The 21,638-nt window shown below is 53.9% G+C and overlaps 2 protein-coding genes across 2 annotated transcripts in view; one reads left to right on the top strand and one right to left on the bottom strand.

The window, feature by feature from the left end:
• The first annotated feature begins 2,533 nt into the window (after nt 1-2,533).
• On the top strand, nt 2,534-6,694 carry CCDC92 (coiled-coil domain containing 92). Its single transcript, XM_004384998.3, has 3 exons — nt 2,534-2,669; nt 3,181-3,222; nt 5,625-6,694. The coding sequence occupies exons 1-3, from the start codon at nt 2,540-2,542 to the stop codon at nt 6,416-6,418; spliced, it is 966 nt and encodes a 321-aa protein (XP_004385055.1). The 5' UTR covers nt 2,534-2,539; the 3' UTR covers nt 6,419-6,694.
• A 1,089-nt stretch (nt 6,695-7,783) lies between these two features.
• DNAH10 (dynein axonemal heavy chain 10) overlaps nt 7,784-21,638 on the bottom strand; it is a 136,665-nt gene continuing 122,810 nt past the window's right edge. The window contains exons 64-78 of the mRNA XM_004384997.1: nt 20,693-20,966; nt 20,218-20,322; nt 19,472-19,626; nt 18,819-18,973; nt 17,590-17,773; nt 15,594-15,794; nt 14,277-14,486; nt 13,994-14,089; nt 12,791-12,962; nt 12,156-12,287; nt 11,580-11,791; nt 11,319-11,486; nt 9,432-9,612; nt 8,361-8,506; nt 7,784-7,930 (exon numbers count right to left, since the gene is read on the bottom strand). Coding sequence (XP_004385054.1) covers nt 7,784-7,930; nt 8,361-8,506; nt 9,432-9,612; nt 11,319-11,486; nt 11,580-11,791; nt 12,156-12,287; nt 12,791-12,962; nt 13,994-14,089; nt 14,277-14,486; nt 15,594-15,794; nt 17,590-17,773; nt 18,819-18,973; nt 19,472-19,626; nt 20,218-20,322; nt 20,693-20,966 — 2,538 coding nt within the window. The remainder of the gene's footprint in view (nt 7,931-8,360; nt 8,507-9,431; nt 9,613-11,318; nt 11,487-11,579; nt 11,792-12,155; nt 12,288-12,790; nt 12,963-13,993; nt 14,090-14,276; nt 14,487-15,593; nt 15,795-17,589; nt 17,774-18,818; nt 18,974-19,471; nt 19,627-20,217; nt 20,323-20,692; nt 20,967-21,638) is intronic.

Below are 21,638 nucleotides of genomic sequence, written 5' to 3'. Positions count from 1 at the left end.
AATGTCTATAGAATACACACACCCACACACACACACACACACACACACACACACACACACACCACACACACACACACACACACACACACACACACCACACACACACACAACCCATCTCTATTGTGACAACAGATCTTTTCACAGACTTTTGTTCAATTTCTGAAATTTGTGCTAAGAAACTGGAATGCCGTTCAGGTGTCCCTCCCAGGACCACAAACCCAGCATGTTTCTGGTTGGCCCGAGGAGGCAGGCCACAGGAAGACATCCTCTCATTCTCTGAGGGCTCCGACCTCGAACCGGCCCGCCGTTTCCCCCACCCTCTCTGAGACCTCGTCCCTAGTGTCTGCCTGTTCACGGACCACGGCAAAATGCTGCCCTGCAGGGCCTTGGCGCTGGGGGGAGGCCCTTTGGCACCCAAGGCTGAGCACCAGAGGGCCTGAGTTCTCAGCTGCCTGAGGCCCGCCCTCCTGGTGAGGCGGCCTCCTTCCTGCACACGTAATGGTTGTGTGGGAACTGACCTAGTAACAGGGCCTGCAGGCCGCTGCCGCCGAGCCATCCATTTAGAAGTCAGCGTCTGGCCCAGGGGCCCTGTGCAGGGAAGGTGTGTGGTGACAGCATGAAGATGGCCTCAGCAGCGGCCGGGCGGCCCGCCTGGGTATCCGCGGCCGGGGCGGCCTGCTGATGCCCCTTAGGGTGTCATTAACCCTTGGTGGCCAATTATACATAGAGGCCCAAACACTGATTTTCTGGCTTAGGAATAAAGTAACTACTGATTCAACCTGAGTCTTGGTTTCTCCCCCTAGTTCTCAATGTGCTCATTACCACAAGCAGCTATTATCATCAGAAAGCCTCCTGCTTCACTCCTGGGGTGAGGCGGGGGCATCTGACCTTTGGGTTGTAGCAGTGGTCACGGTCATTTCTTTAACCAGCCCCCTGTTGTTGGATTTTTAGCTTGTGGCCAGTGTTTGCCAGCCGTCCACTGCCCTGTAGTGACCATCGTCACAGCTGCGTCTCACCTCACGAAGGTGGTTCTTTCTCTTTGGTAGATTCCAGGAAATCCAACTGCAGAGCCAGAGGGGCATTGAGTTCCAAGGCTCTGACCCACTTGGCCAAGTTGCCTCGTAGAAGAAGGTGGACAGCGAACCCTCCCACCCAGCTGTGCTCCCCATTTCCACTCGTCACTGCCCTTGTGCATCATCTCTTACCCTGCCTGCACCGGCCTGCTCGTCTGTCTCTGTCCTGTCCCTCTGCTGGGATGTGTCACCAGTGGCTCCCGTTCTCAGCCTTTGTCTGTTGCGTTTTATGTCCCCCTGCATTTCTGGGTGCTCCTTTGGAGTGTGGCTGCGGCCTCTCTGCCTGCATGGACACACTGAGCGTTTTCGGTATGAATGGAGACAAACGTGCGTCTTCAATTCTCGCTTTGAACTATTATTAACTCCAGAGCCTGGGTGTCGGTCTGCTGCCAGCCTTACAAGGGAGAAGGCGTGCTCTCCAGCATCCTTTTGTGGTGCCATACTCACCACACCCTACATGCCGGGGACCCTTTGAGAGGTGCTGTCTCCTTTAGGGAGGGTTCCCCAGCATAGCCAAGTAGGAAAATGTACTCTGAGGCTTTGTATTTACCAGAATAATTTATAAGCAAACCACCCACATCTTGTCCTTTGCATTTTTCATTGCTGTGCAAGGCATCTTAAATTCCTTGGGTAGCTTTTTCCAGAAAGACCAATCGACCTCACTGCATTTCCCAAATTAGAGTGAAGGCCGAGAATCTGAGGCCCTAAGTGAGGACCTGATGATGGAAGCTGGGCGTGGGGGTCAGGAGGGCAGCCTGGGGGACAGGAGGCAGACTCCTGCAGCCACCCGTGGTCCTAGCAGACACCTTCTTGGGAAGTTCCCAAGGTGGATTTGGGGCTCCTCCCACTCTGTGAGAGCCAGGGGCCTCCCTCTGGAATCGTGCCCCTCTCTTCGTCTTCCTCCGCGGCTCGGCCAGCTCTCGGTGCCTTGTGAGGAAGTGTTCACCCATTTCCCAGGTACCAGGTTTGCCTGAGGACCTGAGCCTGCTTACCTCAGCAGGGTTACCTTTCACCAGTAATTCTGGTCGCAGTCTCTTCACGGTTGGTGGCTGGGATTTGGAAAGAGGGAGCCCAGGGCTTGGAGCCTGGGGCTTGGATCCCTGCTCTGGTACCTGTGTGTGACCCCGGGGCTGGGTAACCCGTTTCCTCATCAGTGACTTGACTGTGTCCTCTGTACTGTTGGTAACTCACTGAGGTGCCAGGCCTGGTGTGAGGTGCTGGGATTCCAAATCCGGCCCCTGCGAAAGGGGAGAGATGGACGCAAGGGAGGACCTACGCATAGTGGGCGTTCAGGAAATGGCTCAGGTCTCCTGTGCTTTGGGGCTCCCTGGAGTTCCCTCTGTCTCCTCAACTTTACCCCGGGTGGGTGGAGAGCTCCCCTCGGCCCCCAGAGCCCAGCGGCTCCACGGGACGGTCCTCATCGGGCATGACCGGCTCTGTTCCCCACAGGTCACCTGGATGTCAGCATGGCAGGCACGAACCTGGAGAACCAGCTACACAGCGCACAGAAGAACCTGCTCTTCCTGCAGAAGGAGCATGCCAGCACACTCCGGGGGCTGCACGCGGAGGTCCGGCGGCTGCAGCAGCACTGCACAGGTACCTGGGACGCAGGGAAGGGCCAGGCCTGGCCCCCACTGAGCCGGGCTCCCTGGGGGAGAGTGAGCTGGGAGGGGAACGCTGTCATCCCCGGCAGGCCCTGTGAACACAGGCTTTGGTGCAGAGCTGAAACACACCAGGCAGAGCGCTGTGGAGCGTTTTCTCGGTATGCTGAGGATTTCAGAGAGCTCCACGCCTTGGTTAGAACTGACCACGCATTCTGGAAGTGATGACCGAAACATAGCCTGTGTAATGCACGGAGCAGGCTGCTCCATAGGTTTGGGTTGTCGGCGTGTGTTCTGGGGCAGTGGGGAAAGGGGCCTTTGGGGAAAAGCAGGGTCCCCTTTTAAACTCTAGCAAGTACTGGGGCCGCTGATGCCCTCCGCTGGTCTCACACCTGTCCCCAGTGCTACTAAAAACCTCACCTTTATGAGAATATTTTCTGCATTTTCAGGGCTGATGAACATTTTGAAATACTATCCAAAATTGATGTGTATTATTTGCCTTTTAGATTTAACATATGAGCTCACCCTCAAAAGTTCAGAACAGACAGGTAAGGACTCCCCTCCCCAGCGACGGTCTTGTTCCCTTTGGTGGTGCATGTTGGTACCGCTCGTCTTCCCTGGTTCCACATGTAGAAGAAAACACGTTTCTCTGAATGTGGCCAGGGCCCCCTGGTATTAACAAGTGGTCATCAGTCGGATGGGGGAGAGGGGAGGTGAGTGACTTTATTTTCTTTTGATTGATACATGTATCTGGAATGTCTATTATATATTTTTCTGGAGTTTCGGATTTTTATATAAGGAATATGTGTTGCTTCTGTAACCAGGAAATCAAAATAGGTGTGATTTACACCAAAAAGAAGGAGGCAAAAGAGCAGGTCTGGTAGCGCAGCCCCACCTCCTCTGCATCTCTGGTGCTTGGCCGGCCTGTCCAGAGCAGGTGCTCGCTCTGTGTTGGTCAAGTGAGTGTCCGGGTCACTAGAAACCCACCAAAGGACTGTGCACATCTTTCTCTGGACTGCAGTCCCAGAAACGCTTCCCCCGACCAGAGATCTCAGGACCTCAGGGAACCCCAAAGGGTATCGTCCCGGTGGCAGCTGGGGCAGAGGGGAAAGGAACCTGGGCCTTCCCAGCAGCCTGTGGGTCTGTTGCAAATAGCCTGCTCCCAGAGCAGAGCAGGGGCTTAGCAAGTGCAGAAGCTGTATTTGAGTCAAGATGCCTTTTTCTAAATAGGCTCCATACAGGCAGTTATTATTCATGAGCGTTTCCGATTCCTCATCACCTTGTTGCTGTCAATTCGATTCCGACTCACAGCGACCCTATAGGATAGAGTAGAACTGCCCCATAGGGTTTCCAAGGAGTGGCTGGTGGATTCGAACTGCAGACCTTTTGGTTAGCAGCCAAATGCTTAACCACTGTGCCACCAGGGCCCCATTCTTCATAAAAGACAGGGCGTTTCCACTGAGTTTCAGCACATGACCAAGTGCTGATGTTTTCCATCTGCGTGACAGGTTACGTCTCCCGAGTGCTCCCTTCAGGAGCCAGGACATGGTGTTGACTGTGTGGTAGAGAAGGTCCCACAGGCTTCGAGGGGCCGTGGTTTGTCTCGCTCTGGAGGAAGGAGTTGAGGATGCCTCAGCAGCCCTGGGGCCAGTGCCAGACAGACCCATACACTGGGGAGACTGGGGAGGCTCTGGGAGACAGTCTGGCCATTTGGATTTTATTAGGCAGCAAGGAGCCAGTTTTGAGCAGGGGAGTGAAATACTTGAAGGGATGCTCAGTATTCCTAAGATGGATGGGAAGGGGGAACTGTGGCGACAGAAGACCTGCTGGATCAGGGTCCTGAACAGGAAGGCGGTGAGAGGAGCACACCGAGCAGAGGCCGCAGGGAGCTCAGCAGACATGGCCGGCGTGCACAGTAAGGCAGGAGGAGGGCCACAGACTGGGTCCAACTGAGGAAACAAAGACGCGGGGGGAATGTCTGATGGTCCATCGCACGCAGAATTGGCGCTCCGGAGGCACTGACCCAGGATTTGATGGGAGGGGAGAACTGCAGATCCACAAGGGCGGTCTAGAGAGAAGAGGACGACCTTCACCCATGGGGGCAAGGCCAGGAGGAAGGCCAGCTGGGCGGCGTGCGGAGGAGCCGGTGGGCAGTGCAGGAGCCACAGGCTGGTGACCTGTATGTGACGCTGGGGTCCCGGGGAGCATGCAGGTGATGGCAGTGCTGACATTTGCTGAGGAGCTGGGTTCTGACAGGTGGTGGAACGGGGCAGCTAGGCGGCTGAGGGCAGAGACTCGGCAGGCGAGGGGCGTCCTCTGAGCAAGAAAGGAGGGAACGGGAGAGGAGACCAGCCTCGGAGGGAAGCGACCACCTCACTTACAGCCCCTCGGCCATTTCAGAGTTCTTGTGCTGTAGACATAGAGAACTCTTCTTATGACTGACTGCCTTTCAAACCAGCGCGTAACAGGTGCCCCCTTGTGGGCGCATAACAGGTGCCCGCTTGTGGGCGTGTAACAGATGCCACCTGGGCAGACAGATGGCCTCGCCGACAGTCCTAAACACCCGGTAAGGTCTGAGTCTGAGAGTGCCTGTTTTGACTTTAGCCTCTCGTAAATTTCATTGAGACGTTGTTTTCTGTAAGGAGCCAGAGAGCTAAGAGCTGGAAGGGGCCTCAAAGACCCTCTGATCTCCCCCTTTCAGTGGGCAAGAGGGGAAATGGAGGGGGACGGGGCCCATGTCTCCCATCATTGAGGGGAGATGGAGCCACTGACTCCACTGTGGGAGCACCCCCACACCCCGCTTTATGTGGCCTCAGAGCGCCCACCCCCCAGGGGACGGGAGGGCAGCCCAAGAGGGCCCCGGCCCTCTGCCCAGAGGTCTTCCTGTCTGCGCAGGCCTGACGCTGATGACCCACGGGTCCTGATCCATGCCCTTGCCTTGTTCTTCTAGGGGATGGAACGTCCAGAAGCACTGAACTAAAGAAAAGATGTGAAGAACTGGAAGCTCAGCTGAAGTCCCAGGAAGAGGAGAACACGGAGCTGCTGAAGGAGCTGGAGCAGAAGAACGCCATGATCCTGGTGCTAGAGAACACCATCAGAGAGCGGGAGAAGAAGTACCTGGAGGAGCTCAAAGTCAAGAGCCACAAGCTGAACATGCTGGCCAGTGAGCTGGAGCAGCGGGCCGGTACCATCGCCTACCTGACCTCGCAGCTGCACGCTGCCAAGAAGAGGCTCCTGAGCTCCAGCGGGACCTCGGAGGCCAGCCCCTCCGGCAGCCCCTCCGCCCAGAGGTCAGTGCCGGCCAGCTACAAGCCCGCCCCGCCCAAGGACAAGCTGCCCGAGACACCACGCCGCCGCATGAAGAAGAGCCTCTCGGCCCCCCTGCACCCCGAGTTTGAAGAGGTCTACAGATTCGGGGCCGAGAGTCGCAAACTCCTCTTGCGGGAGCCCGTGGATGCGATGCCCGACCCCACTCCGTTTCTGCTGGCCCGGGAATCGGCCGAGGTCCACCTCGTCAAGGAGCGGCCCCTCGTCATCCCCCCCATCGCTTCGGACCGTGGTGGCGGTGGCGCCAGCGAGCAGCCCAGCCCAGTGCACGACAAGAAGGCGCACGTGGGGGTGGCCCACCGCATCCAGCACGCGGCCCAACCGCCCACGCAGCCCGAGGTGGAGACACTGGCGGTGGACCAGGTGAACGGGGGCAAGGTGGTGCGCAAGCACTCAGGGACGGACAGAACTGTGTGACGCCAGCGGCACTGTGACCCGCGAGGACCCACTCAGCCACGCCTTTCTCCTCTCCATCCCCATGCATGCCAGGTCCTTCTCAGTCCCACCCACAGATGTCCCCCGCTTCTCTTGCCCTTTACTGACACCTCAATAGGATGTGTCCTCACTGCAGAATACCTATCTACTCATGCTGTGGCCACGTGCCTGTGTACCGAATCGCTTGCTTCTAGCACATCGGGTAGCCCAGGCGCACTCGTGGACAGAGCGCAGGCCACGGCCCGCCATCCCGGGCCTCGTGCGTGGCCAGGTCAGAGCACTCCTCAGGTCCCTCCCCTTGGTCTCCAGGGCGGCCCATCTGTCTGTCTGTCCAGCAGCCCTGCTCCCCGAGACCGTCACCCCCACCCCGGGCGGCACTGATGACGCAGCTGTACATGTATGTCTCAGGAGCTCAATAAGACAGTTATTCTCCCACCAGACCTGAATGTGTGTTCATATTTTTTGTTAGTTTGATCCAAAATGTTCAAGATCCCAACAAACTTTATTTTCTAAACCTGCCTTATTTCTGTTTTGTGTCTTTTATTCATCCACTAGGGAGAGGGCAGGGGGCCCCGCGGAGGAGATGAGGGGGAGAGAAACTTACTGCCTTCTGGCCAAGAGGCACGGCTCTGGGGCACAGTCCTCTGAGGCGGTGGTTTCTCTGCCCGAGAGCGGCAGCTTCATCCTCCCTTCCCTTTCCCACTAGCCATTCCTCAGCTCCGCTCGCTCTCCTGGTGGGAGTCATTTTCTGGCGCTCAGCCTGCCTCTGTCCCTGCCTGCAGCCGGCCTGGATGGGGCTTCTGGCTTGCCCAGTGTACGCGGCCACAGCCAGGCTACCCCACACAGGCCCAGGAAGGCTGGCCAGGGGCAGGGAGTTCTGGAAGGGGGACGTGGCCGTCCAGCCACCCCTGCTGCAGCCCAGCCGGCCCCGCCCTCAGCCTGGGCCAGGTGTCTGCCCCACACCTGAGCGGACTGAGCACATGAGATGCGCCTTTGGAAGTCTCTCTACGCGAGGATTCTCAGCTGTGCCAAGGATGCACCCGGCATCTGTGCTGAACCCAGTGCTTCCTCCCAGGAAGAAAAGGAAACGTGACACATTTTACAGTGCTCAATAGCGTTTACTTTGGATACACACAATCCTAACGGGCAAAAAACAGTTTAAAATCATTCAGGTTCACTTCTAAGAGAAGCGATTACAGCTGCTGATTTCAAGTTCAAGGGCAATGAGTTATCCAGCCCTCCTGTCTGCACACGTGCACCTGTGCAGGCCCTGAGAGACGTTCCTCAGGCACCCCAGAGCCCCACAGGCAGCCGCAGCAGAGGCCGGTCAGCCTTCCGGCCACAGGGCTAGTCAGAGTTCAGGGTGAGGCACACGCCTTGCAGCACCCAGTGAGAGATGTGCCGCGTGGTGAAGAGATCGGCTTCGAACACCAAGCCCACTCCCATGGCGTTCCTCCTCATGGAGGTGGTGTAGACGGGTGTCCGGAAGGTGTTCTGCAAAGGAAGAGCACCCCGTGGGTATGGATCCAGGGACGCTCCTTACTGGAGAGGGAGGGGGGTGTCACCTGAGTGCTGAGAATGCAGGGCTGAGGCTCTCCAGGGCACTTCAGCTGGCTCACCGTGGCCAGGACTTGACACAGACACGCGCCTTACCAGTGGGTCCTGGCTGAGGTCCACACCCGATAGAACCACTTTCTGATTCAAGCAGTTCCCAAAGAATTTCCCAAGAAGGGGGAGAGTCTCTCCTGAGGTTGGTCTAGACCATGTTCTGGAGTTGAGTCTGGGGCACCTCTGGCAGGACCTGCTCTCACACGTGTGAGACTTCCCCAGTCCAGCAGAGGTGAGAAGCCCCCGTGTGAGACACCTCCGCCCCCACTACAGTCAGGAGAGAGGACACGGTGCGCGCCAGAGGCCCAGCTCTCACCTGCAGTTTGAGGCGGTGGGCTTCGATGGGGATAATCTTCAGAATGGGCAGGTCGACCACCAGCACCTTGGGTTTGCTCTTGACGAGACAGCCCCTTTCTATGTCCCAGTCTGCACCTTCTAGATACAGGCCTGAGACGAAGCAGCCTAGAGACAGCAGGAGGGACCCGGGTTCCACCAGACGCGCGTGCCCAACCAGGGTACCCGGCTCTGCTCCCCAGGGGGCCGAGGTCGTTTTCCCCAAGGGCAGAGGCCCGGACCCACCCACAGCCCAGGGGCCTCTACAGCCCACACGGCCCGCCCCCCGGCCACAGCGGAGTGGACGAAAGGTGCTCCCTCGCTGGCTGGCCTGTCCGAGCCTCCCCCCAGGACTCTGGCCTTAGGGGCCACAGATGCAGTCACACACCCTGGGCACGCCAGCTTTGAGGGTGAGAGCTGACACCATGGCACCCCAAGCCCCTGCAGGCAGAGCGACAGGGGTCTCTGGGGAGCAGAGCAGATGTACAGACAGAGGCAGAGAAGACGGGGCAGCCCAGATACCGGCCAGCTCCTCTGAGACCAGCTGACTCCTGCGGCTGGGACCTGAGCTCTCCGGAGTCCATAAACCCCTCTCCTCCAGCCAGCTTAGGAGGGCTCAGTCCTTGCAGTTAAATGGCCTTGGACGTGGACACCCGGCCCCGAGGAAACAGCCATTTCCAGCTATAATGTGCACGCTCAGTAACCGATGTCCGCGGGCTTGAAGTTAGTGTGTAACTAATGGTTCCTACCAAGTTAACCCATATCCCTCTCTGGCTCCAAAGTCCTGGCCCCTCGGGCTTTACAGGGAAGCTGCCTGGCAAGTGAATTCCCTGAAAGAGCTAAGTGGGACCTAGCATCCCCTTTCCCACACATCGGTGGGGGTAAACGTGGGTTCAAGTGTCCCCTGGCATCAACCCCAGGCCTCATCTTGATCGGTCATCCCTCAGAGATGGCAAAACACGGCTGTGCACAGCCAGCAAACCCTGGCGGCAGGCTGGTGCGCCCCGTGTGCGCCCTGAGCCCAGGAAGCTGTGGCTCTATACGCTGCGGGTACCTTGTCCTGCCCGCTCGTTCACTTCGTCTGCGTCCTGGAACTTGGTCACCTGTGTGAACAAGGTGGAGCGGTCCAGTGGCCAGCCGTTCCTCCGGCAGGTGGCCTGCACCAGCGCCGTGAGGTAAGACTCTGGGATGTGCAGGCCCGAGAGCCACATCACACCGGGCTCACCCTCCGTGACCTGCAGGGAGGAGAGGGCAGCTAGCGGGAGCGGAGGGGCTGCCACCAACACCAGGAGAAAGCTGAGCCCAGAAACTCGGTTTATTGTAATAGACACGCTTCGCCTCAGTAGAGAAAGGAAGGTGTCCGAACAACTGGAAGCCCACTTGGAAAAGAAAAGCTGGCTCACCAAATTCCAGATGAATCAAAGATTTAGATACTAAAAAAAAAGCCATAGAAGTACCAGATCAAATCTCAAATGAATTCTTTCAAAATCTCGGAGTGGGTAATACAAGAAACAAACCATAAAGTAAAAGACAGATAAATTTGACTCCACCAAAATTTCAATCCTTTCTACGGAAATAAACACATACGATAAAATCAGAAGATCTGTAACAAGCTGTGGAAAATACTTGCAACACAGGCAGGCAAAGGGATCATTTCCTTGCTATACAAAGAGCTCTTAAAAATCAATACAGAAAAAATGAAGAACTCAATAAAAATAAACACAGGATATGAAAAGACAATGCACAGAAAAAGAAACATAAAATGTCTATAATTATATACAATATACTCAGCCTCACTGTGATCAAAGAACTGCACATCAAAACAAATACTACTTTTCTACCTATCAGAGAGACAAAGATCCAAACTAGTAAGAATACGCATTGCTGCAGAGAGGTGAGACAATAGTCACGCTCACACACTGTAGTTTCAGCTTCTCTAAGAGAATCACCTGACAAGAGCTCTCTGACTTTAAAATGCACATGCCCATTGAACGCAACTCTTGTACTGCTGGGAACTTAACCGTGGGACACTGTGGAAGGGGGCAGCCCAAGGCAGCCCACAATGAACCTTAAGACCAGGTGTATCGACCCAGCTGCTTGGACAGGAAGAGAGTGTGCGCTTGGGCTGACTTGACCCAAAACACACCCTATCAGCACATCCCTCCCCTCTTGCCCTGAACGCGTCAACATCCCCAGGAACTGCTTAGCTAAGGGTGTGCGTTATGTGGCACCTGGCCAACCTCACTTCTCTACCTGCTCCCGCTGGGGAGGGAACAGAGTCCTTCTCCTGCAGCACAAGAGGGGTACATGCAGACCCTTGCAGTGACCTGCTGGCCACAAGAGACCAACGTCCACTGCTGAAGCTGACCTTACTGTCCGTGTGTGTGAGTAAAGCCCTGTCCCAGCCCTGCCCTGTGTGTGGGTGTGCCTTTCCTGGCGACCTCGACACCTGTGGTTGTGCAGTGGGCTACCATCCTCCGTGTGATGGGGCCTCTCCCCAGAGGTAGGTACCGGTGTCACGTTCTCGGCAGATACACTCACATGGGTATCCAAAGACATATGCACGAGAATGGTGTCTGTACTAACAAAAATACGGTAACCCTCTAAATGTCCACCACTAGGGGACAGAATATGGAATATATGTAAAATGGAAGTGCTACCAAGAATGAGTTGGATCTCTATGTACTCATACAGAACAACTGCCAAGATGTGCTCCTTGATGAATAAATCACATTGTACATGGTATGCTTCAAAGTTTTAAAACAAAAAAAGGGAAAAGAAAGATACGGATATGCTAATAGAATCAGAGACCATTGCTAGAATGCCCAATACACTGTTGACAGAGGTTACTGTTGGGGAATGGGAACGGGGGGCTGGGAGGTATTTTAGGGGGTGCAGGCTGAACCTTAAACCAGCAGAGACAGCCACTGCCTTCACTCACCCATGATGTGTACTGGCTGAACCGGCGCAGGAAGTAAACCATCCAGTTTCCAAGGGTCTTTAAGGTGTCAGGGGCAAGCTTTCTCCAGATATTCGGGATTTGCCCAATAAAAAGCGACTTGGCTACATCATCTAACTCGTTGCTCATTCCGACTTCTCCAGCCAAGGCCTGTTTCCAGAACCAAGAGAAGTCAAGAGAGACTATACTCAGAAACCAGGCACCACCCCCAGGCCGCCGTGTGCCCAGCGAGGACCCACTCACCCTCTGCAGTTCAGCCAGGGACCTGGACATCCGGATCACCAGCTTGTTGAAGCGCTCCAGCTCCTGCAGGAGCACCACTGAGGTGGGGGAGATGCCCACCCCAAGGTGCTTCCGGACCTGGTCCATGTCAAACACTTTGGGCATCTTGTTTTCGATGTCCTTGGCCACCTGGCCAATGTAATCATCGCGGCTGATGCCACTGCTGGATTCCCCTGCAACCAGGACACTTTTTAGAGACAGCAAAGCCCCTGAGTGTGGGATGGGAGCATTCTGAGCCGTATGGCTCTTGGAAGAGATCAGCAATGTGGGAAAACTATAAAACCAAAATGGAGCCCTGGTGGCACAGTAGTTAAGAGCTTGGCTGCTAACCAAAAGTTCAGCAGCTCGAATCCGCCAGCCACTCCTTGGAAACCCTATGAGGCAGTTCTTCTCTGTCCTGTAGTGTCGCTATGAATGGGAATTGACTGGACGGCAATGGGTTTTACGGGACCAAAACAGCAGCGCTTTGAGCTAACAAGCACTAGGCCCTAATCGAATTGCTATTTGGAAAACTCAGTTAATTGGAAAGGGCTTTACCAGTCTGTGGCTGCAGCTCCAGCAGGTGAGCCCACATGTCGCGGGCTGCCTGCGTGTAGTACCCAATCTCAGCATTGGGGTGCAGACCAAACACCTCGGGCGTGTTGGCGAGAGGCAGTGCCTCGATGGCTTCTACATGACAGAGAACACAGAGAGGCCACATCTTCAGGCTGCCCTCCATCTCCAGGGCCACTCCTCCACATCCCCAGACGCATAAGACTAAGTGCCATGGTTTAGTGGGTAAATGTTTTTAAACAAAAATTCTACACACACACAGACACAGACACACACACAGACAGACACACACACACACACACATGCCACCCAGCTGTATGTTTCTCTTTGATGTAAATGGCTCCATGGGCTTCTCCTGGGCCACTATGGCCATCCAGGGTGGGATCCGGTATGTTTACCATCATTTGAGAACAAGAAATCTGGGCTCACTCTGTCAGCACTAAGGCTGGAGGAGCCTGCTGGGCCACCTACAAGGTCTACCAGCCACGCCCAACCAGCCCAGGGGTTCACCTGGAGAGGGGTCCAAGGAGCTATCCAGCCAACTGCAGAAAGCAAAACCGGTGAACTGGTCTCACTTAGAAAAACCTTAAAAATAGTTCTTAATGTCTGAGAAATCTCACCTACGTATTTTTCCTTTATATCACCCGGGGGGATTTTATAGTCCACTTCTTTGTTCCTGAAGAAGTGGAATGGTTGGAAAGTATCAAAAATGAAATCTCCCAGGTACTCGTCCATGTAGATGGTCAGGATGCGGCGATCAAAGCTGTCAATGGCCCGTCCTCCATACATGACCTGAAATGACCGATGGTGAGGGCTGGCCAGGAACGCCAAGCCAACCGGGCAGACCTTGAGGTTCCAGGGCCCAGAGGATTCGCCCAGGGTCAAGACCATGTGCACCCCCAGTGATACCCCTGCCGGCCTGGCCACTGCGCATCTCCAGCCACGTTGACGCACATGACCTGTTGGCCCAATGCGTACACGAGGGCTTGTTCACAAAATCACACCACGGCTTTCCAAGGGACAGTGCCCAAAGGGACAGACAGCCATTGTGAAACTCGGGGAACCAGTGTGCAATTTGCAAAATCCCCCCAAAATACTGAACAAGCTAATAACAAAACAAAACAACCAAAGATGCCAGCAGCCACTCTGCACTCTGGATTTGGCAATGCTACTATCTCACATACTTTGGACATGTTATCAGGAGGGATAAGTCCCTGGAGAAGGACATCATGCTTGGTAAAGTAGAGGGTCAGTGAAACAGAGGAAGACCCTCAATGAGATGGACTAACACAGTGGCTGCAACAATGGGCTCAAACACAGCAACAATTGTGAGGATGGCACAGGACCAGGCAGTGTTTTGTTCTGTTGTATATAGGGTCGCTATGAGTTGGAACCGACCTGACAGCACCTAACAACAACACTGTTGGAACAATATGCAAGCACCAAGGGAAGCCACCCCATGAGTTCTGTGTGAAGTGTGGTCTCCAGGGTGGACCTCCATGCCCGCTGACCAGGAGGAAGACACTGATGGTGGGCCTAAGGTATGGCCAGGTCCTGCCAACTCCTAGAAGACACCGGGTGTAACCCAGGGTCACTGAGTCCAGCTGCAGGGAACCTCCCTGTGAATGAGCTCATGCAGGAGAAGAACAACTGGGGGTGAACGGGAGTGTTGCCAGGGCCCCAGGGGCTCTTCACCTGAGGGGAGCAGGAGCAAGAGGGGGCTCCCTGAGGAGGCCAGAGATCACAGAAATGGGCACCAGGGCCACAGCCCAACTCCAGCCCCCAGGGGGCCTCCTGGAGAAGGGTCCCCAAGACACCCCTACCTCTCCAATTAGGTACTTGAGGCTGGCCCACGGGATCCTAGGGTCATTTTGCTGAAAGGCTTTTGTTAAGTACGTATTCAAAATTTCCATGCAGACCTTAAGAGAAGAGGAACAGGCTGGGTTACACTAACACCTACAAAGACATTCACATCCCAACTCCTCTGTGAACGTCAACAGGAACAACTCTGGTATAATTGGACCCGGGAAGAAAGGGCAGGCGTGAAACAAGCCTGCTAAGGAAGCAGTTCCCCAGGGAGGAGACGCAGTAGCAACGCATTTTAACCTGGAAGTCAGAATCGTTGAAGTCGTAATACACGTTCCATCCAATCTTCCCAAACTTTCTTCTTTCCTGCACCACCGCATGGAAAAATGCCAGCACATAGACCAGGGACTTGAACGCCGGGTGTGGGCACTGCTCCAGCATCTCATGAGAGATCTTGAAGTAAGTTGCTCTCATGTTGAGTTTCAGCCCATTGGGTGGTTCCGTGACAACCTGTCAGAAGAGAGGAAGGCCAAGCAGACCCCTAAGCACAGCTCTGAAGAGCGTGAGTAATGTGGACTTCTTGGGTTTTTCCTTCGTCTTCACATAGCAGTCTCTCCTATTCCCCTGAGAGCAAAATTCTCTTCCTCAGGGCCCAGATGAACCAGTCAAAGAACGAGAGTTAGTCCTAGCCCTGACCTGGCTTGTCAGGTGAGCCTGAGAAGGCTTCCTAACCTCTCTCTGAACTCTGAAATCCTAAACTCTAAATGACAGTAGCTAAGTCTTCCCTCTACAACCCCAGAGAGAGTGATGGAAAACCTTTCCCAAAAGAACTCCCTGAAGAATAAATTAAATGAGGCATACAAACCACCTGAAACTTCTGTACGCAACTGCTGAATACTAGCTGTGGGGGAGCCTACAATAATACGTAAAAGAGGAAGATTAATATATTGAAAATACATGACCACTAACCTACATATGGTTATGGATACCTGCATAAGTGCTAATGACATGCATGGGAATTAGAAACACCCAATTCAGGACAGTTTCACCTCCAAAGACAAAGGAAGACATGGGGCTGGGAACGAGCACTGTGTCGGGCTGAAGAGTGTCCCCCTAAAATCCATGTCCACCCAGAACCTGTGAGTGTGGTCTCGTTTGGAAACAGGGTCTTTGTAGGTGTAATGAGGTTAAGACGAGGTCATACTGGATTCGCGTGGGCCCTACATTCAATTTAAAAAGGGAAATTTGGACAGAGACACACAGGGAGAAGGTCATATGAAGACGGAGGCCGAGACTGGAGTCATGAATCCACAAGCCAAGGAACGCCAAGGGTTGCTGACAACCACCAGGAACTGGGAGGGGCAAGGAACAGATTCTCCCACAGAGCCTCCAGAAGGAACCAACCCTTGATCCCAGGCTTCTGGGCTCCAGAACTGTGCGAGAATACATTCCTTTGAAGCCACCCACTTTGTGGTAATTTGTCACAGGAGCCACAGGAAACCAGTACGGGTCCCCTGAGGTTGCTAAACACAAACACACACATACACATGCTTGGCGACATGATAATGGTCTAAGAAACTGGGCTGTGAGTATGTGGGCATCTGTCCAACGCCAGACCTTTAAGGACTTCTGCAGAATCCCAATGGGGAAGCCCTTGGTGGGGTCTGTGGTGAGCCACAGGCGGAAGTCTGGGTGAGGCTTGGTGATCCTCTCCAGGGACTTCTCCAAATCTTTCAGCCACTTGACCAGGAGGTGGCAGTTCTGCAGCATCAGCCACTGTCCACGCGCCACCGCCGTCTCCAGCAGCTGCAGCGCCACCTGCGCCAAGGGCAAAGAGAGGGGAAGAGTTGGCGTCTCAAAGCCACGCCCGCCATGCTCTCCCGGAGACCGTCCTCAAGCCCACGGAACCGTAACGGCCCGTCAGAGGGAGCCACAGAAGCTGGTGCTCCAGGAGCTACAGTGGGGCCTTCAAAGACAGTGTTTAGGATTCCTTGGGGGCCACTGGTATTCGCCGGGCTGGTCACAGCCAGCGAGCAGTGAGCGTACGGCTCTCCTCTGGCCTCCCTCAGCCCAAGAGCCCCGACTCCTCCAGCGCAGTCAGACCTGCACCCTGACTACCCTATGACCACCCCGTGAAGCAGCGCTGCAAGAGACAAGCTAAAACCCTCCAGCCAGCAGGTACTGCCCTAGCCATCTGAGGATCTTCAAAGGCCTCAAGCGTGGAAAGCGGCCACATGTCCCTTCTCACGTGTGTGGTCGATTCTCATGATCCACGGTAGGTGTGTTCTATGAAGTCGCTGCTAGCGCTGATTTAACAAAATGGAGCCATTGCTCCAGGGGAAATGCAGGCTTAGGTTCCCACGAGCCTCCGGTGGTCACTGCGTCTGTTAGCCCATCAATACATAACCTTGCTTCACGCGTTTCTGTTTAAAGACGCTGTTTAACAGACACTGCTGACTCTTTAATGGCCTATAGCACAGCGTCTCAAGCCCGAAAAAAGCTTATTGAAGACACGTATTTTCTGTGTAAGGCACATCACAGCCGTCTTGCACTCAGAACACCAGGCAGCACTTCAGCTCTACACTTGGGGCCATTTCAAACAAGGAAATCACCAACAAAAAGCATAAAAATGCAAAACACACAGGACTTTAACAGACGATAAAAAAGACACCCATTTACAGTCTGAGAGATGAGACAGGAAGGCAGAGTGTCGCCATGTTCAACCTCAGCTGGGAACGTGCCTCGGGCTCTGTGCGTGTCCTCGAATGACTGTGAGAGTTTCACGAGCATTCACTTTGAGGTTACAAATCAATTTGAGGGAGCAGGCACATTCACAAACACGCAGTGTGCGAATAATGAGGCTAGACTGTAATTCAAAGTGAAAACAAGCTAAACACTCAAATAAAACCTTGGTTTCCACCTTGCTTAAAACTTACACGAGTGCTGAAATTGAAACAGCTTCTTTGGGGTTTGTGCTGTGAGGCAGCCGGCTGTGCCTTGCTGGGCCCTCAGCTCGCCCCCAGGGCGACTCAGCACCAGGCCTCTGGGCCCCATTTCATGGCTCCCAGCAGTGGGGGCCTGCACGGGGCCCCACAGAGGCTCCCTCCCTCTGCCCAGAGCCCGCGTGGCCGACCACCACGCTTCCTTCTGCAGACTTTTCCTGCCGTCTGTCCCACTGTGTCTGACGACGCACAGCCAGTGACAGGTTCACTGCGCCGTGTGGACAGGCAGGCCGTGGAGAAGCGAGCGCCTGGACCCGAGGACAGGTGGTTCCGTCTATGCCACCTGGGCCGGGGCTTGGCCTCCTCACCCCACGTCCTGGGCCACACAGCTGGGTAACGACAATCTGACCCACCACGGGGCTGCTGCGAGGACGCGTGCAGGAGTGACAATGATAGTGACTGCAGGTGAAAGGGCTGTGAGGACAGCAGAGCATGTGCAAGGCTGTGAGGTCACAGTTTAGATCCAGGACCACAGTATCATTAGTACCATCATTGTCTGCACCTCTGATCACTGCTCCGTAGATGGGAAACGCATCCAGCTTATGTGCAGGGCCACACTCTGAGTGTCGCGCCAGATGTCAGCTCGTTCCTGACAGAGGCTGGCACCTCACCTTCTCTTGACCTTGACCCATGGCAAGGAATTTGAGGCGGTTTCCTCCAAACCCGGTGCGCTCGGCCAGTTTCATGAGATCGCTGGCAGGGTCAGAGCCGGGACTCAGGATGAACACGATGGGCGAGTTTGGAGTGCTCTGCTCAAAAATGGCTTCAAAGCTGATCATCGGGGGCTGCACGTACCTGGTGACGGAAGCAGACGGGGGAAGGGGCCACCGGTCTGCTCGGTGCCCTCTCCTTGGGCACCCAGCCCCCTCTAACCATCACTCCTGCACAGCTCTGGCATGGACTCCTGATGTCACCGTCAGCTTTGACACTGTCTCCCACGCTGGGGCCTCTCTGCGCCCCTCTAGCCCAGCTCGGAACATGGGTGTTGGGGTTAGTAGATTTATTCTGGCCCCTGACTCACCGGCCTTCCAGGTGGACACCCCCTTGACACCCCCACAGATGTGTCCTGAGTGGCCCACATCTAGGGATTTTTAAAAATTTTTTTAATTTTTAATTATAAACATTTTTTAAATTACTTAAAATTTTTTAATGTTTAACACATAAAAGTCAGAAGATTTCTTGTAAAAATCTCAAATTTCTAGTCCCTTTTGCAGAGTCAGAGGCTCTGGCCACTCTGGGCCCCACAACGTCCCCTGCTATCCTCGGTCAGCAGCAGTCAAGGGGCAGCCGCCCCCGTGGATGGGGACTTGGCCTTGCCAGCTTACCATGGTCCCACCCAGCCTGACACCCACAATGAGGGGCATTTGAGTTTGCAAACTAAGCTTTCTGTCTGGCTGTGCGCCTGACTCTAGAGCTGCATCCAGTATGGGAGCCACCAGGCCCATGTGGCTACTGAGTACTTGCTATGTGGCTCGTCCAGATGGAGATGGGCTGTAAGTGTGAACCCACCTAGGATATGAAGACTTTATATAAGAAGAGATTGGAAAATATCTCACTAATTATGTTTATACTGATTACATGTTGAAATAACATTTTAATATATGGAATTAATTTCACCTGTTTCCTTTTTTTTAATGTGGCTACTGGGAAATCTGAAATTACATATGTGGACCACACTGTATTTCACTTGGATGGGGCTGGTCTAGGTGGTTATCAGATAAGGCAGGGCTGGGACAGCTGTCTCAGGAGCTGGCTGTCCATGGCTGTCTGTGGGTCCAGGTGGGGTGGCTGAGAGTCTACCCCGCAGAAAGGGTCAAACAAACACAGACAACTCACTCACTTCTCTCCCATTGTTACAGTCACGTAGTCCGTCACTGCCCGATACACCCGATCCACACGGAAACAGCGCAGAATAAGCAACTTCTGGAAAGGGGTGATGTTTTTGTCATAACCCAAGGGGAAAGGAACCTGCTCGAGCGAATCCAGGTCGTACCACTGGGGAAAGCAAAGAACATTCATTGTGGCATCCATTTGGGAATGATGTAAGCTCCAATTTTATGTGAAGGTCTCAAAGGCCACTGTAAAGGGATGTGAATCTATAGAAGTATGAAGCTCAAGGCTACTTCTGGTTGGATCTGTCGATTTCTACCCCCAAAATTATGAACTTCAGGGAGAGAGGGACTGAGTCTTATTCACTGTTGAGGCCCCACTGCCCATCAAAGGACATGGCTCATGGTAGATGCTCAGTAAGTACTTTTGGATGGACAGATGGTTAGATAAATGGATGGATGGACAGATGGATGGCTGGCTCTCCCACACAGCTGGATGAACCAGATAAAGGAGAATCCCACCCGGGGAGTTCGAGGGCGCTGATCACACCCTAAACGCATAGGGCTATCTTCACTCAGGAGGGTTGAAGCCAAAGTTTAAGTCTGGAGATGGTTGTGGGGTCGGGAAGGGGAGGGGGGGAAAAGAGAACAAACTAGAGCTCACATCCTGCCAGACAGCCTGGTGTTTCTCAACATCATCAGGAAGACTCCCAAAGTCCTGGGAAAACATTTCTGATAGAAGAATGATATCTTCCCATCCCTGGTCGGACAGCCAGGCACAGGGCTTTTTTCGTTTGCTTTTCTCCAGGGAAATGTTTCCTAGTCACAGAGAAGAAGAGGCAGAAACAGCCATTGTGCTGCTGACCCCAGACACGGGAAAGGGTAGAGCCGCTCATTACTCTGATGTCTCTCACTCAGGGGAACGTCCACTTCCCAAGGAGACTGGGGAGAGGAGAAGAAATGGGCTTGTCCGTGTCACGGCCCGTGACTCCAACCAGTCAGCCTGGGGCAGCTTCCGACCTCAGGGAGGCCTTAGACAGAGGCAGGTTGCGCTAAGTCAAACTAGGTCCATTTCTGAAACTGGATTTGTCAACTGAAAACTAAAACCCATTGCCATTTAGTCAATTCTGACTCACAGCGACCCTGTAGGACAGAGCAGAACGGCTCCATAGGGTTTCCAAGGCTGTGATCTTTACGGAAGCAGACTGTCACATCTTTTTCCCGGGGAGCAGCTGGTGGGTTCAAACTGCTCACCTTTCAGTTAGCAGCCATGAGCTTTAACCACTAAAGCAGCTCTCTTGGAAGTCAAATTTTAAGGAGAAATTTTGTTGACACTGTTTAACAACCTTATGCACGTGTACAACGTGGGTCAAGGAAGTCGGGAAGAAAGCAACTAGGCGAACCCATTACCTTTTAAAAAGAAACCTAATTCTTCTTGGGGCACTCTCCCTTCTGCTTGCTCTATCTTGATGGTCATGTTGAAAGAGAAGAGTAACTTGTGCTTCTCAAACAGCCCTGGCAGGAAACATCACATGGGTAGTGATTAAAAGGTATATATATACATATATACACTTACAAAACTAATTTTCGGCTGTACAAAATGCTAACATTTAAAAGAAATGAACTAAAACATCCAAACGGCATGGCTGCATTTAGTCCTCTTGGCATTTGATGTCAACGGGTGTGAAACGTGTGGGCTCCATTGAATGGTCCTGCCAACAGTGCTGTCTGCAGTGACTGTCACTCCGTATCCGAAATGGCGTTTCTGCATGACGTGCTGACCACCCTGCCCCGGAAGAGGACAGCAGGGCCGGAGAGCAAGTGGAGGACAGGACACTAGAGGTCTAGCGCCACCTTCTCAATGAAGACCTGGTCGTCTGCTCACCTGTACACCCATAGTTATAGATGTTGAAGGTCAACGTGTCCATGATGTTCCTTAATCGCTTCATGAGAATGGAATCAGGCAAGGACTTCTTCAGTGACAAGCCAAAGACCTCTAGGAAGGCGATCAAGGAGTACTGGTACATGGAGTTGACCAGGGCCATCTCAGACAGGATGAAGAAGAGGATAGCTCCCCTCCTGGCGGCCGGCCGGTAGCCGTCTCGCAGCCTGTCAATGTCCAGGGCCGTCTTCTCTGCCAGCTTGAGCTTCTCTGACACCTAGAGCGAAGGCGCACGTCACAAAACAACCTGTTCTGTATGAAAGGTACTGCCAGATGGAAACAGGAACGGCTCATGAAATGGCAACGTGAGAAGGGGGTGGGATGGGGGCAGCCAAGAAATTCGTGCAATGCTCACAGGCGTCTGAAAGCACCTGGGACAGGACAGGGCCAAGAGCAGGGACCCTCTTGGGGGATATGGTGGAAATCTGTGGCTTGACTCCTGGTATGCATTGAATCGTGTCCCCCAAAAAGACACGCTGAAGTCCTAACCCCTGTATCTGTGAATGTGACCTTGTTTGGAAATAGGGTCTTTGAAGATATAAGCAGTAAAGTTAACATGAGGTCATACTGGATAGAGTGAGTCCTAATCCAACTGAGTGGTGTCCTTATAAAAGAGGAAAAAGACAAACAGGGACACACAGTGGAAGGAGTGCCATGTGACGACAGAGGCCAATGCAGCCACAAGTCAAGAACAACTGGAACCACCAGAAGCTGGGAGAGACAAGAACACATCCTCCCCTCGAGCCTTCAGACGGAGCATGGCTCTGCAGACACCCTGGATTCAAACTTCTAGCCTCCACAATGAGAGACAATTTCTGTTCTTATAAGCCACCTAGTTTGTGGTATTTCGTTACAGCAGCCCAGAAGACTGACAACTCCTCTGCAGCCA

Source organism: Trichechus manatus, unplaced genomic scaffold (genome assembly GCF_000243295.1).
Source record: "Trichechus manatus latirostris isolate Lorelei unplaced genomic scaffold, TriManLat1.0 scaffold00131, whole genome shotgun sequence".
In the NCBI taxonomy this organism is placed as follows: domain Eukaryota; kingdom Metazoa; phylum Chordata; class Mammalia; order Sirenia; family Trichechidae; genus Trichechus; species Trichechus manatus.
This window is presented reverse-complemented; position numbering and strand designations above follow the sequence as displayed.